The 16108-nt window shown below is 44.5% G+C and overlaps 1 protein-coding gene across 1 annotated transcript in view; it reads right to left on the minus strand.

Moving 5' to 3' along the window:
• SLC1A2 (solute carrier family 1 member 2) overlaps positions 1-12002 on the minus strand; it is a 93245-nt gene extending 81243 nt beyond the window's left edge. Inside the window, exon 1 of the mRNA XM_082660036.1 lies at positions 11874-12002. Coding sequence (XP_082516162.1) covers positions 11874-11881 — 8 coding nt within the window. The 5' untranslated portion in view covers positions 11882-12002. The remainder of the gene's footprint in view (positions 1-11873) is intronic.
• Between the last annotated feature and the right edge of the window lie 4106 nt (positions 12003-16108).

Here is a 16108-nt window from a genome sequence, read left to right on the forward strand (position 1 = left end):
CTCCTGAATAGATGGGGAGGAAGGAAGCACATGATTAACTGCCGAAGGAACGATGCACACACGCATCAGTGCTACTGGAGTTACAAAGAGATGGATGGGACAGTTTGGAACAGAGTCACAAAGGAGAAAGAAGAGTGTGGGCTGAGTTTGGAAGGCTGTAGGTAGATGTTCGATAGGGATAGAGAAGGGGAGACAGGCATCCGGCAGAGGAAAGGGAGGGCAAAAGCTCGGAGGCAGGACGGGAAAGGCAAAGTTCAGTAACAGGAGGAACAATGTGGGAGGAGAATCTGGGAGAAACAGGGAGCAAAGATTGGAAGCAGGGATGTGAATGGGGGGCACTGCAGGGGCCCAGGCAGTGAGGAATGAGGCCGGAATTAAGGTGTGGACTATATGGATGAAAATAAAGATGATAAAAAAAACCAAGCCCACACTGAAAGGGAGAATCAGGAAGGAATCAAAGGTGCAAAGGGAATCAAAGGCCAACAGGACCCTAGGAACAAACATCAAAGGACGGATGAAGTGGCAGTTTTCCGTAAGTCCTTAGAAACATGGATTATTTGTGGACTGCAGACCACCAAACCTTGTCTGGCAAATGCCCAGGGCCCAGAAATCAATCATTCAGATAGTTTTTTTTCTTTTGAAACCTATGGCGCTGTCCTCTTCGTCCTAGCTCCTTTTCCTCCCTTCCTTTTGTAGAGGAACAAAAAGGGAGGAAAGGCCCTTCCCCTCCAGATTTGCAATCTCCTTTGCTCTGGGCACTCACCCAGAGACCTGACAAAGTCCTGGTGTCTCTCATAGCAAAGATATGTATCTAACGCACTTACTATTCACAGGACATCTGCATTTAAAGGAAGCCTGGCTCAGATGCTTAGATTTTCTGGATGTCTGTCCACAGTTTCCTGTTTGCTGCATGCCTGGGAGGGGATGGAGTGAATAACCCCCAGTCCTTGGGCTCAGGGAGCTTACAGTTAAGCAATTGAAAAGGCCATTCTAGTCTGTTTTGTACTTATTTTTTTCATCGGGGGCAGAAGTCTTTAGTTATGAACAAGCTCTCCAGGGTACAAATCCCAGCTCCACCACTTACCAGCTAAGAAACTTGGAGTGAGTTTCTTAATGTCTCTGAGCCTCAGTTTTTCTCCTTTTTGGAATGTAAGCTCTGAATGGGATGACCCATGCAAAGGGCTCAGTTCAGTGCCCGGCACATGGCATTTACTCTGGTTACCTGCCAGCATGTGCCAGGAATCACTACTGACTTTTAGGACTCACACTCGGAGGACAAGACAACATCTCCCAAACCCCAGAGGCTGAGTGAGCCATTAAGTCTTATCAACCCTTCTTATTTCCAGATGGAGAAACCAAGAGACTCTCTTCTTCTTCCTTGTTTTATCTCGCAGCGTGTAGGGGTGGAAGATGCTATCAACATTTATTGAGCATCTACAGTGAGTCCAGCAGGGCATTAGGCATGTCCTAGGCTTTATCTCTTTTAATCCTCACAACAACCCACAAGGTACAAACGTTTAACCCAGATCAAGTGAGAAGGAAAAGAGAGACTGAGGGTGTGAAACTTCCCCAAGGTCCTATAGCTACTGCAGAGCTGGGCTTCAAGCCCGGGCCTCTCCAGCCACCTCAGATGCTTCCCCCGCTCTTGACTGGAGCCATACCTGAACCCCCGGTACCTGGGGATCCTCCCACGAAGGCACACCAAGATAAGATGTCATCCCAGTGTGTCCATTTCAGGCCCTAACAAGCTTGGCAGAAGCAACAAAACTTTCGACGATGTATTAAATACTCTTAGCTACTCCATCAAGTCTGATTGGGAAGATGCCCGCCTGGGGTTGGAGCCTCTCTCTGGTCTAGACCCAGACCCTGGGGTGGGTGACCTCCTAGCAGGCATTGGAAGCACCCTCCACTCATGGCCTTAAAAGCGTAATGGAAGGAGCTTTAATTCCATTCTTTGTATCATCTTGCACCTTGACCATACCACCTCTCTGAGAGAACATACTAAATCCCACCCACATTTTTATTTCCTTTCAGAGACTTTCTTACAGAGTGAACCCATCTACCCACTACCCTCATAGAATGGAATCCGCTGACCCAGTCTTCATTTGAGAGATTAATCATAATAGTATACTAACAATCGCTACTGAGTACTTACTCCGAGTCAGGTACTCTCCCAGAGAAATAGATACAATCAATCATTAGTTCCACTTTACAGATGGGAAAACTGAGGTTTAGAGTATGAGGTAGGTTAATCAAAGTCAGGCAACTGGTTAGTGGCATAGACAGAATACAAACCAGAAATGCTTTCCTTAGGAGCCCAGGCTCCACTCACTGTGTCACACGTTCTCTAGGGAAGCTGGGGCAGCCTCCCATTCCTTCCCCACCTCCCTGAATGGCCAGCACGTCTCCGCTCTCACAGATGGCACGTGGGCACCTGGGACTGTGGAGTCTGAAGAACACTCCAGACTAGCATATTTTCCTACCAACATGGACATGTGTGCCACCACTCCACCGCACTCAGCCCGGCCAGGAGGAGGTTAATAAGCCCAAAACCATCTGGTTTTCAAGTAATATTTAGTGACCTCATGAGATACAGTATCATTGTGAGTGCTCTGTGTGTACTTTTAGAATGCAAGACAGAAAACTGCATATATCACAATTTTAGGAAAACCGTACATTGCATCAAGATGCCAAAAAAAAAAAAAAAAAGGCACTAAAAGTTTCCAGTGGCTGTAATGGTAGGATGACGGATGCATTTTATTTCCTTATATATTGACGGATGCATTTTATTTCCTTATTAATTCTTTCCTTTATGTTCAAACTTTCTACAACAAACACAAATTAACCTTTAGAACAAGAAACAAAAAACTGACAAAAATAAGCCGATTGACCCCCAAAAAAGTCTACATTATTCACGGTAAAGACAAAGGATAGTTAATCTGTAAGTAACCTCACTGGCACATGCTCCGTCACCTGGCTGCTTAACACATCGTGCCTGGTTACGAATTTACACCTCCATGTAGCACTACGTGGTTTCCAAGCCTGCCTCTGATGCTAAGAGAGGAATGTCAGGGTTGGGAGTGAATTACCTTAACCTGTCCCTGGCCCCTTTCCAGTCTGAGCCACAGCCTTCTGCAGAGGGAAGGTTTATTTACCGACAGCCTTGTGATGCAGCTGGCCTATTTTTGGCTGGCAGGCAGGGCAGGATAGCTCTTTATCCACTCCTGCCTTGGCCGAGCCTCAGAGGTCAGAGAGACACGGCATTTTCATCTTGTCCCGGTGCCAAGGTTGTTTTTCTAGAAGCCACTCCAATGGCTGAGGAACCAGCCAGGCTCCAGCTCGCTTCTCCAAAGCACTGGCACAATTTCTCCTCTTAATAATATCAACCCCAGTTAGATTTGTAAAAACGTCTCAGAATGAGCTGTACCAAATCTGAGAGAGAGAGAGAGAGAATGCGAGCGGCCCTTCTTTTGTAATACACCTTAAAGGACACAGTTCACTCCAGGGGTTAGGCTGAGACAGTTGGGAGTAAGCTAATGCAATGGCTAAACAGTGCTGCAGAAGATGTAAATGGTAAATGGGAATTCAGGGCGTGGGGGAGAAGGGATCTGGGGAGGAAAAGGGAGGATCTTGACCAGGAAGCAAGAGGTCCTATCAACACAGTGGGGAGGTGGGAGCTTGCGTGGCAGAGATGGCCAATGAAGATTATCCTAGCTAGCAGGGGTGGTCAAAGGACCTTCAATAATAATAGCAATAATAATAACGTTGATAGTAATGATAGCTAACATTTCCAAAGCACTTAACTGCAGATGTCCTTCCAAGCACTTTATACCCACAACGATCCTGTGAGGTAGGTACTACTCTCATCCCCATTCCACAGGTGAAGAAACTGAGGCACCAAAAAGTACAGTTATCTGCCCAAAGTGACAGAGTAAGTGGGTTTTGAAAATCTCAGCCTGACTTTAGAAACTTTGTTCTTAACCACATCACTACACACTCTTTCCCTAAGAACAGAAATGCCAAAGGGACCACTGTATCCCACCCGCTGTGTTGTTCTGCAGGTAAGCCACCCGCTTCCCTCGCCGCTCAGACCATCAGTAAGCTCTGCTGTGTCTGCAGCCTCAAGGCTGTGGAACCCTGGGAAGCGGGGCATCAAAACGGCTTCCAGGGAGGGAAGGCAGGGTGGAAAGAGCCTGCACAGATGGTGACAGGGTGGAGAGGAAGAATTCGACAGAAGCAGGACTCAGATTGGGAGGTGCCTTGGAGAAATGCAAGCCTCTAAGAATCCATGGAAGAGAGGCTCAGTGGCCCTCCGAGTATGAGCTTCAAGTCAATTTCACGTAAATCATAAAGTACAGTAACATCCTGTGCCAAACTGGATGATTTGTGAAATTCTGAGACTCTGACACTTGAATCTTGATGCCTTACTTCCTTGGTTCTAAGGTAAGCTTTTTTCTTTCTTTAAATATTTTAGAACTTCTGAAATTGGAATATATACTTGCATATAATATTCAATATATACATCTATTGTGGTGTTTGCCTTTCTACTTGAAAAAACTATTATTAAATTGCTTTTGCAGATTACAACTAAGGGTGATTTAGGATGGAGTAAATGCAGCTGTTTAAGAACCTTCTGATCGGCCTTCCTGGTGGCACAGTTGTTAAGAATCCGCCTGCCAATGCAGGGGACATGGGTTCGAGCCCTGGTCCGGGAAGATCCCACATGCCGTGGTGCAACTAAGCCCGCGCGCCGCAACTACTGAGCCTGTGCTCTGGAGCACGTGAGCCACAACTACTGAGTCTGTGTGCTACAACTACTGAAGCCTGTGCACCTAGAGCCCGTGCTCCGCAACAAGAGAAGCCACTGCAATAAGCCCGAGCACCACAATGAACAGTAGCCCCTGCTCGCTGCAACTAGAGAAAGCCCACGGGCAGTAACAAAGACCCAATATAGCCATAAATAAATAAATAAGAACCTTCTGATAGAAGCAGATGCACTGACTTTCTCACTCACTTGTCTCTTTACTGTTAAGGTTTCCACGACTCAAGCCGTTCATACAAATGTACAGAAGCAAATCCCCGCCTCTGCCTCACCTAGCAGACTCCTGTTCATCCTTCTGGTCTTGGATCAAATATTTCTTCCTTCAGGAAGTCTTCCTGACCGCGAAGATCAGGTCTAACTTCCCTGTTTGTCTGTGTAATGGATTGATGTCCACCATCCTCCACTAGACTGTACCCGCCATGAGGGCAGGATTGGGCCTTTTTTCCCTCACGGTTAAATCACCACTTAAGAGCACAATACATAGCAGTACTATTCCCAATAGCCAAGACATAGAAACAACCTAAATGTCCATCAACAGATGAACGGATAAAGAAGATGTAATATTATATATATATATATATATATATATATATATATATATATATATATATACACAATGGAATATTACTCAGCCATAAAAAGAATGAAATAATGTCATTTGCAGCAACATGGATGGACCTAGAGATTATCATACTTAGCGAAGTAAGTCAGAAAGAGAAAGACAAATACCATATGATATCACTTATATGTAGAATCTAAAATACAACACAAATGAACATATCTATAAAACAGAAACAGACTCACAGACATAGAGAGCAGACTTGTGGTTGTCAAAGGGGAGGGGGCTGGGGGAGAGACGGATTGGGAGTTTGGGATTAGCAGATGCAAACTAGTATATATAGGATGGATAAACAACAAGGTCCTACTGTATAGCACAGGGAACTCTAGTCTATATCCTGTGATAAACCATAATGGAAAAGAATATGAAAAGGAATATATATATATGTATGTATGTATAACTGAGTCACTTTGCTGTACAGCAGAAATTAACACATTGTAAATCAATTACACTTCAATAAATTTTTTTTTAATTTTTGAAAATACAAAAAAAAGAGAGCACAATAGGAATTTCAATAATTCTTTGCTTCATGAATAAACTTGAGTCTCTAATGAGAGCTGGAAGACAAATGATTAATTCTTGCCTCAGATGATTCCAAATTCCTTTCAGAAATTCTTGGCGGGCTTCCCTGGTGGCTCAGTGGTTGAGAGTCCGCCTGGCGATGCAGGGGACACGGGTTCGTGCCCCGGTCCGGGAAGATCCCACGTGCCACGGGGCGGCTGGGCCCGTGAGCCATGGCCGCTGAGTCTGTGTGTCCGGAGCCTGTGCTCCGCAACGGGAGAGACCACAACAGTGACAGGCCCGCGTACCGCAAAAAAAAAAAAAAATTCTTGGCAAATATCACCACCTACAAGGGTGGACACGAGCTAGACTTTCAGGAGAGAAGAAAGTCTTGCCATCTTCCTACCATCACCGGACCATGTTGATATTTAATCCACTGCCTGTTATATAATATTTAGGCATTTATTATTTTTCTGTACTGGCTCCTAGTGACTCTTTCTTACTCCTCTTTCATTTATAAGCCAAATCCTCACTTGAATGAATGTTAAATAAATAAATCATATGACCACAACATTTAGTATAATAATAGTATACATTTTAAACCTTGAGGAAGGAAAACTTCAACAGAGGTATTGGAATGGTGCGATAGGTTATTATTGATACTCTTTCAAATCCTGTAATCCTTTCAACCATTGAGAAAAATTTCACACTTAGAAGGATCCCTAGAAACCTTCAGATCTGGCCACTTGGCAGATAAAAGCCAAAGACAACATCAGCTACCAGATGACAGAGGTGTCCTACCGGTGTATCCTGGCACAAGAGACCCCCTAGAATAAAAGGCAAAGCTTACGGCCAAAGGCTCTGTATTGGTCCACTGCTTCAGGCGCTTCTCTTTCGCCCTAACACAGCGGTTCTCAACCGGGGGCAATTCTACCATATCTGCAGACATTTCTCGTTGTCACAACTGAAGAGAAGGGGTGTTCCTTGCAGACAGAGGCCAGGGATGCTGCTGAACATCTCCCTGAACAGAGTTAGCTGGCTCCAAAGGCCAACAGTGCAAAGGGCAAGGAGCCCTGCTCCGAGAGATGTCAGAGAAGGACCCAGAAGGAGCTCTGGGCAATTCCTCACGCTTCTCGGCCCCAACCACAACATGCTCCCCTCACCACAACACATCTAAGCTTGTACATCATATACCAAGGCACTTGTCTACTGCCGTATGTACACAAATATGGGCCAGAGGACAGCCCCAGCGCCACCAGAAACATGACACATCTTCTGGGAGCAGCAATTTTACTCAGAATTCACTGAATTGTCTCGATTCTCAGATACATCTGGTTCCCGTATTTGAATATTTCTGAAAATGGAATGTGCCTTATAATTAATGCAGGTTTACCCGCCCCCGTGCTGTTATGAAGTCAATGGAAACTCTTACAAACGATTATGTATCAGAAGCAGAGAAACATGGTAGTTTAAAACACAACACATAGAAATCAACACAAATAGACGATGGAGTGTGATGTAAAATGTGCTTGAAAGACAAAGACTAAACACAAGCCTTCAGAGAATTTCTCTCTTGCAGCTCTTTCCACCAGTGTGAGGTCACATGCCTCCACCTCGTAGGTAGAAAAGTTCAAAGCGTAGACTTTACTCTCAGGATGAAAAACAACCAGTAGCCTGAGGGTCTGTGATGAGACCAACCATGGTGGGCTCGCTTTAAAACCTCAGGTGGTCTGCCCTCCTCCTCCTGGCCCTCAGCACCCTCCTCCCGCATCTCCACCCCATTCACCCCCGCTGTCTCTCTTCTGTTCTCTCCCATAACTGGTACCATTTCCGGTGGTCAGCACCTGGCGGCATTCCGAGGCTCACTAGGAGGACAGCACCCATGGGTCCTGCCTGTTGACTGCCTTGTTTGACTGCATGGGTGCTGCAAATCAGCAGGGCGTGGTCAGTACAATGGCTCTGGAGTGAGTGAGGCCAGTTACAGACCTAGACTCAGCACCTTGGCCGACTGTCTCCCGGACAAGCTTAGGTAACTCTTTACAGCTCGGTTTTCTCCTATGGAGAATGGCAGGGGATTATAATAGAACTTGCCCGCTACAGAGTTGTTTTTTCTTTTGGATATAAATAAAATAATCATGTGAAATACACAGTGCATGGCCAACTACCCATAACAGTTGTTTTGGTCTTCTGAGCGGGTTGTAAGACATCCAGCCACAGTGATTCTAAAGACTCCATAGCCTGGTACGTAGTCACACATTGGGTAATCCTGAATGGGTTGAATGCTATCAAATACATCTAAATGGGGGAAGCTTGTGATTTTTTTTCCAAGTTCATCCTCACAAACCTATAATAAACCCATACAAAATCAGTAATTGATTTTTTTAAATTATTATTAATTTTTTGGCTGCGTTGGGTCGTCGTTGCAGTGCGTGGGCTTTCTGTAGTTGCAGCGAGCAGGGGCTACTCTTTGTTGGGGTGCGTGGGCTTCTAATTGCAGTGGCTTCTCTTGTTGCGAAGCACGGGCTCTAGGCACATAGGCCTCAGTAGTTGTGGCACGCAGGCTCAGTAGTTGTGGCGCGCAGGCTCAGTAGTTGTGGCCCACAGGCTTAGATGCTCCACAGCATGTGGGATCCTCCCAGACCAGGGACTGAATCCGTGTCCCCTGCATTGGCAGGTGGATTCTTAACCACTGCGCCACCAGGGAAGTTCCACTAACTGATTTTTAACAATTAGTTAAAAATAAGGGATAATAGGGTCTTGTGTTCCTTTGTTCTATAAAATGTACAGGGATGAGATCTTTGACCCCACTGGTATCCCTGCATCGTAGAAAGGTTCAGTTGGAGAGAATTTAATAATGTTTATGCATGTCTCTGGTCAAGTGTTATGGCTGTGCATTTGCTAAGATTAAGACTCCAGACAACAACCAGGGCTCACCTGGAACTCTGGGCAGAATGCCTTTGGTCAGGATGTGAGCAGAGAGGGGTTAACATTCCAAGACAGTCACTTTGGGTCAAGAATACACTATGTCTTTTCTTTCTGAGGCAAGGAAATTTAAGGACCCTGCTCTGCCACTTGAAAGCAAACTGGTTCTGAAGGTCTAGAATATCACTTTTCTCTTGCTGTTTAGGCTTGCCTTAAAACATTTAGGGCAAGTAGGTGAATGGCATTGAGAGGTGTAAAATTTCTGACAATTTGGGGAGAAGATAAAGAAAAATGAGGGAAAATGAAAATGGAAGCAATCCTTTTCCTTCAGAGCTTTTCCCCAACACAAAACACCATGTTAATTTTAGAAACTTTCTACTAGCACATTACATATTTTAAAGTATTGTTTATCGTTAATAATTAACATGCTCTTTTAATTCGCACATTTTTTTTTGCAAGCATTGCGTGTACCTCCGGTTATGAAAAGGTACAAGTTTTCAAAAGTAAATTCAAACCTGTTGAACTTAACTTTAGATCCCTGTTAAGGCATCAAATATAAATATAATGACTTAAATCAGACAGGAGTGGGGCTTTGTGCAAACAAGTACATTTGGACATCATAAGTGGGAGTATTAATTGGAGTTAGTAATTCTGCAAGGAGGTAACAAGTATTATAAATCTGTTTATATTCATGGGCCTGGTAACCCCATCTTGGGAACAATGTCCAAGAAAAGTAAATTTAATTCAGACAAAGATGGTCATTTGTAGCACTATTTAGATAAGAAGAAAATTACGAACAGCTCCATTCAATCACTCTGAAGAGGTTAAGCAAATGATACCACAACAGTAGTGAAGTATAACGAAGCCAGTTAAAGATGTAATTTCTTATCCACATTCCCACACGGCAACCTAGTGCCTGTCCACACAGCTGGGCATAAAGCAGGTCCTCCACAAGGCCCGCACAAGACAAGAACGGACAGAAGAAAAACCACGAGGATAGAAGGGACGTTAGAACAGGAGTTTACAGTAAAATGATTTGAGTTCGTTTTCTTAAAAAAGGGAGGAGGGGGAAGGCAGCCTAAAAAACAGATATAAGACTAAAGATAATAACATGATCTCAAATATTATCCTATATTATGACTAGAAAAAGATTCATTCTAATAATGATTATCTCTGGTTGAAGGAGTTGCAGGTGATTTTTTCCCCCTTAATTATACTTTTAAGTATTTTGACAGTTATCTGAAATGAGCATACAGAACTTTTATGATCATATTATTAATAACCTTTTTTTAAAAAAAGAAACTATAAACAAATGAACCTTTAGGACTTAGTTTTAAACAGTGAGAGAAATGAGGCAAAATGTGAAAAGAATAAGTCATTTATATTACTGTGAAAAAGGAAAATCATCAGGTTTTTTACAGCTTGGTGTCATCCACCATGTCAAACACATAGAGTCCTCGCCCAAAATCCAAACTTTCCACAGTTTATCTCTTCTTTCTGATTTCCTGAATTATTGCTATCAGCAGTTTCTGCTTCATTTGACTCATTTTTTAAAAATTAATTTATTTATTTCTGGTTGCGTTGGGTCTTTGCAGGCTTTCTCTAGTTACGGTGAACAGGGACTACTCTTCTTTGGGGTATGCTGGCTTCTCACTGCGGTGGCTTCTCTTGTTGCAGAGCATGGGCTCTAGGCACATTGGCTCAGTAGTTGTGGCTCACAGGCTCTAGAGAGCAGACTCAGTAGTTGTGGCGCACAGGTTTAGTGGCTCCGCAGCATGTGGGATCTTCCTGGACCAGGGCTCGAACCCATGTCCCCTGCATTGGCAAGTGGATTCCTAACCACTGCGCCACCAGGGAAGTCCCATCATTATTTTTTTATCATCTTTTTGAGCTTCTAAAAACAAAAATCAGCATGTAAAAGGATAGAGTATTTAAGTACTGTCCCAATTGTGGTAAACCCTAAAACTGGGCCCAAAACATAGAAAACACTCAAAAGATGTGATTGAAGAACAGAATGAACATAAGCCATTGTCTTCCCAATTATGGAGGAAAAAAAAAAAGAGTAATTTGAAGGGAAAAACAGCATGAGGAGCTGGTGGTCTTTGTAACACCTACACTTTGTGTTGCAAGAGGACTAAGAAGTGCTAGGGTCCCTGAGTAGAGCATTGGACCAAACACCTTACATATTTAGCAATATCAGAAAATATCTTTCCATCATGTAAACCAAGCCTGCTGGCTTTTCCATCACACCAAGTGCAACATCGCTTACACTTTTGCTTTTCAACCTTTGGTCCCAAGACCTTTTGCAGCAGGATTAACTGGTTGATGATACAGTCTTAATAAAGTCATTCACATACCGTGCACTCGCACAGGGGAATACAGTTACCGCACAACAGGTAAATGGCAGAGCTGAGGTGCATGGACTTTTATCTGGACCAATTTCTTCAGCAATGATTGCTGAAGATGCTAGCTAACATTGGAACTTCTAGAAAGAGTCTGGGGTTGACTGCAGAAGACATCCTCGTTAAGGACTCTGTGTCATACTTCTGGGTGCTTAAGTTCTTCAAGATGCAATCATGGATGATGATTTTGGTACAAGGTACAGTTTTTCCAACTCATCCCTAAACACCTTATTAATATGTTATTTAAGCAATCATCTAAAGGAGAAAACGTCTATATGAAAAAGTATGAATATCATTTATTCATTCACTGATTCATTCAAAACATACTCATTGAGAAGCAAACCATGTGCCTGGTTCATTGCTAGGCATTGGGGTGCAGGGACCCCCAATTCTAGGGAAGCCCTGGTTCACAGAAGGAAGCCCACGTTATCTCAACCACTGGGAAAAGCAAGAGTCTTTGCCAAATACCAAAATAGGCTCCAATAAGTGTTTTATAATAACCCATTGTCCCACTTTCTGCTTCTCCTCTTCCTCCAGGAATATAAGGGGATTCCTCTCTTCTCATCGCCCCGCACTGTCCACCACCACCCCACCCAAGGCTTCTGACCTGACCATCCTCTCGTCTCCAGGAACGCACTGGCCACGTAGCGCCGGAATGAGTTCTGTCTTCCATCTCGGTGCTGTTGTACCTCCGGGAAAAATCTGCCAGTTGCTTTAAAGTTTACCTAGCCAGAGTTCTGATGTCACAGAAGTAACAAACTGTCCTACTGACTGTTGTCACTTAGCTGAAAAGCTCAAGGTCACTAAGTGTTTGTTTGAACATTGTGTAATTATGGGAGTTAAAGACCTCATCAGGATCATCTTAGGCCTTTGATGTCCCTTTCCTCTCCATAAGCAAGAACCGTACCTGTTTCCTATCCAGGTGTTGTGACTTTCCACTCGGCGAGCCCAGAAGCTTGCTGGCAAGCCCCAGTCACTGTCACGAGACCATCCTCCCTTGGCACTTACCCTCACTCCTCTATCACTATCCTTACAGCTACTGCGATCATTAACCATTCCATCCCTGGCAGCCTCGCTCCCTGACACTTAACCTGGAATCATCAAAGTACTGAGTCTTTACCTTCTAATTCCCAATGTAAATGAAAGTAACCCTCTCCTTTTAAGGTTCGGAGATGTTGTCGCCTTCCAATCGATCCGAAATTTTCACAAGAGCTATGCACCTGGGAAAAAATTGTATTTTATTTGGTTCCTAATCTCAGCCATAGGTAAGTCTATAGCATGCAGTGCACACCTTTTGGGCCTCCACCTGAGACTTCAGTCCTACTTCCACCACTCATGATCTGTGTAATGCTGGGCAGATTACTTAACAACTCTGAACCTCAAATACCTCATTCATAAATAATAATAATAATAACATAATACCTCACAAGATTGTTGTGAAAATTAAATCAGTCAATATACATGTACATACCTAGAACATGGATAGCATGCAACACATAGTAACTATTATTTTCCTCAGTATTTATTCAATCCACAAATATTTCTTAGGTACAACAGCCATTGCCTTTATGAGCCCTTAATGTCCTTTGAACAATTTTGCTATTGAGAGCTGCCATTAGAAGCCATGGCAAATCCACAGCCAACTGGATTTTCAGATCTCAGATCCCCTTGGGAGCTTGACTACATTCAAGCTCTTCTAGTTGCAGCATCTTCGTCCTCTGTTGGTGCCATTTGTCACTGTAAGATCTTGATATTAGCTATTCTTCACTGCAGACTTACTATGTGCCAGGCACATTCTACATGCTTTACATGTGTTTGGCGAATTTAAATCTTTCAACAACCCTGTGAGGTAGGCACTACTATTATTTACATTTGTAGACCAGGAGAAGGCACAGAGAGGCTGAGTAACTTGCCCAAGGTCACACAGCAGCTCCATGGCAGAGCTGGGATCCAAACCCTCAAACTCAGACTCCTGAGCCTATGCCCAGAACCATCGCATGACCCTGACTCTCCCTGGAGGGGTTTACTGTCTCTCTAGAGAAGGGGCAGTGTGAGGCATGAATATTCGAGAAAGAATGGGAAGTGGAGGAGGCAGGGGTGGGTGCTGGTGAGGCATAGAGAGTGAGACCATCTTTTGGGTGTCGTGCAGAGAAAGCAACCAGCTAATCAATTAGTCGGGCACAGTCTGAGCCACATTCACATTCTACCCCAGAATGTTCTGGGGTTGCCGCAGACCCATGGACGCCTGAGCAGGAGGCAGAGAGCAGGTTGCTGCGTGGCAGCAAGGAAGGGGTCCCAGCTGGAGCCTGGGACACAGCTAATGAGAGCAAAGCACCTACAGATGCCTCTTTCTCTAGGTTGCCAAGGTGTTTGTCACTTGTAAAACCGGGGGTCACCAGAGGGTTTCAAATATCACTTGGGGTACAGAACCAGAGGGTACCTTAAGATCCCTCCACATTGTGGAATTCTAGGATGTCAGTCCTTCTCCCCCGGCCCCATCAACAGAGCCAGCTCCATTTTCGAAATGACAAACAGAAGAACTACCACTAAGAGTACTTTCTATAAGCCGGGTGCTCTAGGCTGAATTCTTCCAGCCACTCTCTGTATGGAATTATTATTCTCTCCACCTTACTGATGCGGCGTAGAGAGGGAAAGAAATCTACCCCGGAACATGAAGCCGGCAAGAACTGGAGCCACGACCTGAGCCCAAGACGGGAGACGCTCAGATCAGGTGCAGTCTAGGCACTCGATGGGCGGTGCTGTGACAGAAGGAGCGTCCACACCTTTCGTTCACTGACTCTTTCTTGCTGGAGCCTCTACAATGGGTCCAGGACACAGAACTACATATGGCAGGTCCATATGCAGTTCCATGCCCTCACTGAGCTGTATTTTCTTTCTTTTTTTTTTTTTTTTTTGAGCTGTATTTTCTGTTCCTACAAGAAGAGGCTATCAGAGATGAGAGCTTAGCAAAACACAGGGCCACAGGCAGAAGAAGGGCATCGCCCAGACGCTGGGATCCTGTGCTGATCTCCATACCTGTCACCAGGTACACAGAGGCTGGAATTAAAACCAGTCCTTGGAACAGAGTGCTGGTCTGGGAGGATCCCGCATGCCGCGGAGCACCTGGGCCCGTGCGCCACAACTGCTGAGCCTGCGCTCTAGAGCCCGCGAGCCACGGCTACTGCACCCACGTGCTGCAACTACTGAAGCCCGCACGCCTACAGCCCGTGCTCCGCAACAGGAGAGGCCACCACAGTGAGGGCCCCACGCACCGCAACTGAGTAGCCCCAGCTCGATGCAACTAGAGAAAGCCAGTGCATGGCAATGAGGACCCGACGCAGCCAAAAATAAATAAATAAATAAATAAATTTTATTTTTAAAAAAAGTCTCTGCTCACCCACCTTCTTATTAATAATATGTAAGTGTATTAAGGACCTTCAGCCAACAGTGAGAAAAGTTCATTTATCCAAAAGTTGGTACACTGGCTCTAATTGGTGGAAACTTTATAACCAAGCCCTTGATTTCTCTTCAAAACGTTAAGGGGAAATGCTAAGTACTAAACAATCCAGCAAAGGGACTGCCTGTTCAGACAGTCTGCTGGCGTCTGAGTACCACTCACCCACCATACATATTACTCTGTGCCTTGACCTTTCCATACGTAAAACGGAGATAATAATCACAATAGCTATTGTACTCAAAGCTTAATACATATAGGCCCTTGTGATGGTGCCTGGAGCATAACACGCACTCAATAAATGTTAGCTATCATTACGCAAATTCAGCATATTTCATAATATTTATGGTAATGATTAACTGTTATTTATTCCTCTCATACTGTGTGCCAGGCACAGGGCTGAGAGTTATAGACATAGCATGATTTGGTCCTCAAGGCAATCCCATAAGGTAGGTATTATACCCATTTTACGGGTAAGAAAATGGGGAGGGAGTCAGAGAAGCCCACAGCTGGTGGATGGCAGAGGAGAGCTGGAACCCAGGTCCATCTGAACTCAGAATGCTTTGTCATCACAAGGTAAAGATGATTCAACTACAGTCCTGCATACTGGCCTGAGTGTGAGAAGGCTCTGAAGTCAGCACTTCCAACATCAATTATTATAGCATTCCCAAGTCTCCACTATCATCAAAGATTATATTTAACTTCTACCTGTGGTATCACTCATCTGGAAAACTCCTCTTCATCCTTCAAAACCTTACTCAGCTGTTTCTGGCTCTATACAGCCTTCCTTGTCCATCCCCATCCTTCAACGAATGGATGTTTTCCATTCCTGAACTACTTCTGCTTCTTTTACATATTTCTGCTTCCTTTCCATATTTCAAAGTGCTGCAACACTGAGTGACTTGCTGTTTGTCTCCCCAGTTAGGCTGTGAACTCCTCTATCCAGGCACCTATGATTTATTTTAATTCTTTGGGAATTAGAAATTTATTTCAATTCTCTGGGAAATAGCAATGCATGCATAATCCACATCAGGGGTTCTCTGCGGGGGCAATTTTGCTCCCCAGGGGACACCTGGAAATCTGGAGACATTTTTGGTTGTCACAATTGGAGGTGGGAACATGCTACTGTCATCTCATGGGTGGAAGCCAGGGATGCTGCTACAGTGCATAGGATACAGTGCATACGATATCTCCTCCACAACAAAGGATTATCCAGCCCCAAATGTCAACGGTGCCAAGGTCAACACACCCTTGTCTACCTAGTAGTTCTCAATTAAGCATCACTGATGCTCTTGACTAAAGAGTTTACTGTACTCCGTACATCATGGCTCAGGGCCTGCTGCAAACTGTGCTTCAGACCTCAAATATTTGTTTGCACCTCTGTGGGA

Source organism: Grampus griseus, assembly GCF_964374135.1.
Source record: "Grampus griseus genome assembly, chromosome: 8".
In the NCBI taxonomy this organism is placed as follows: Eukaryota; Metazoa; Chordata; class Mammalia; order Artiodactyla; family Delphinidae; genus Grampus; species Grampus griseus.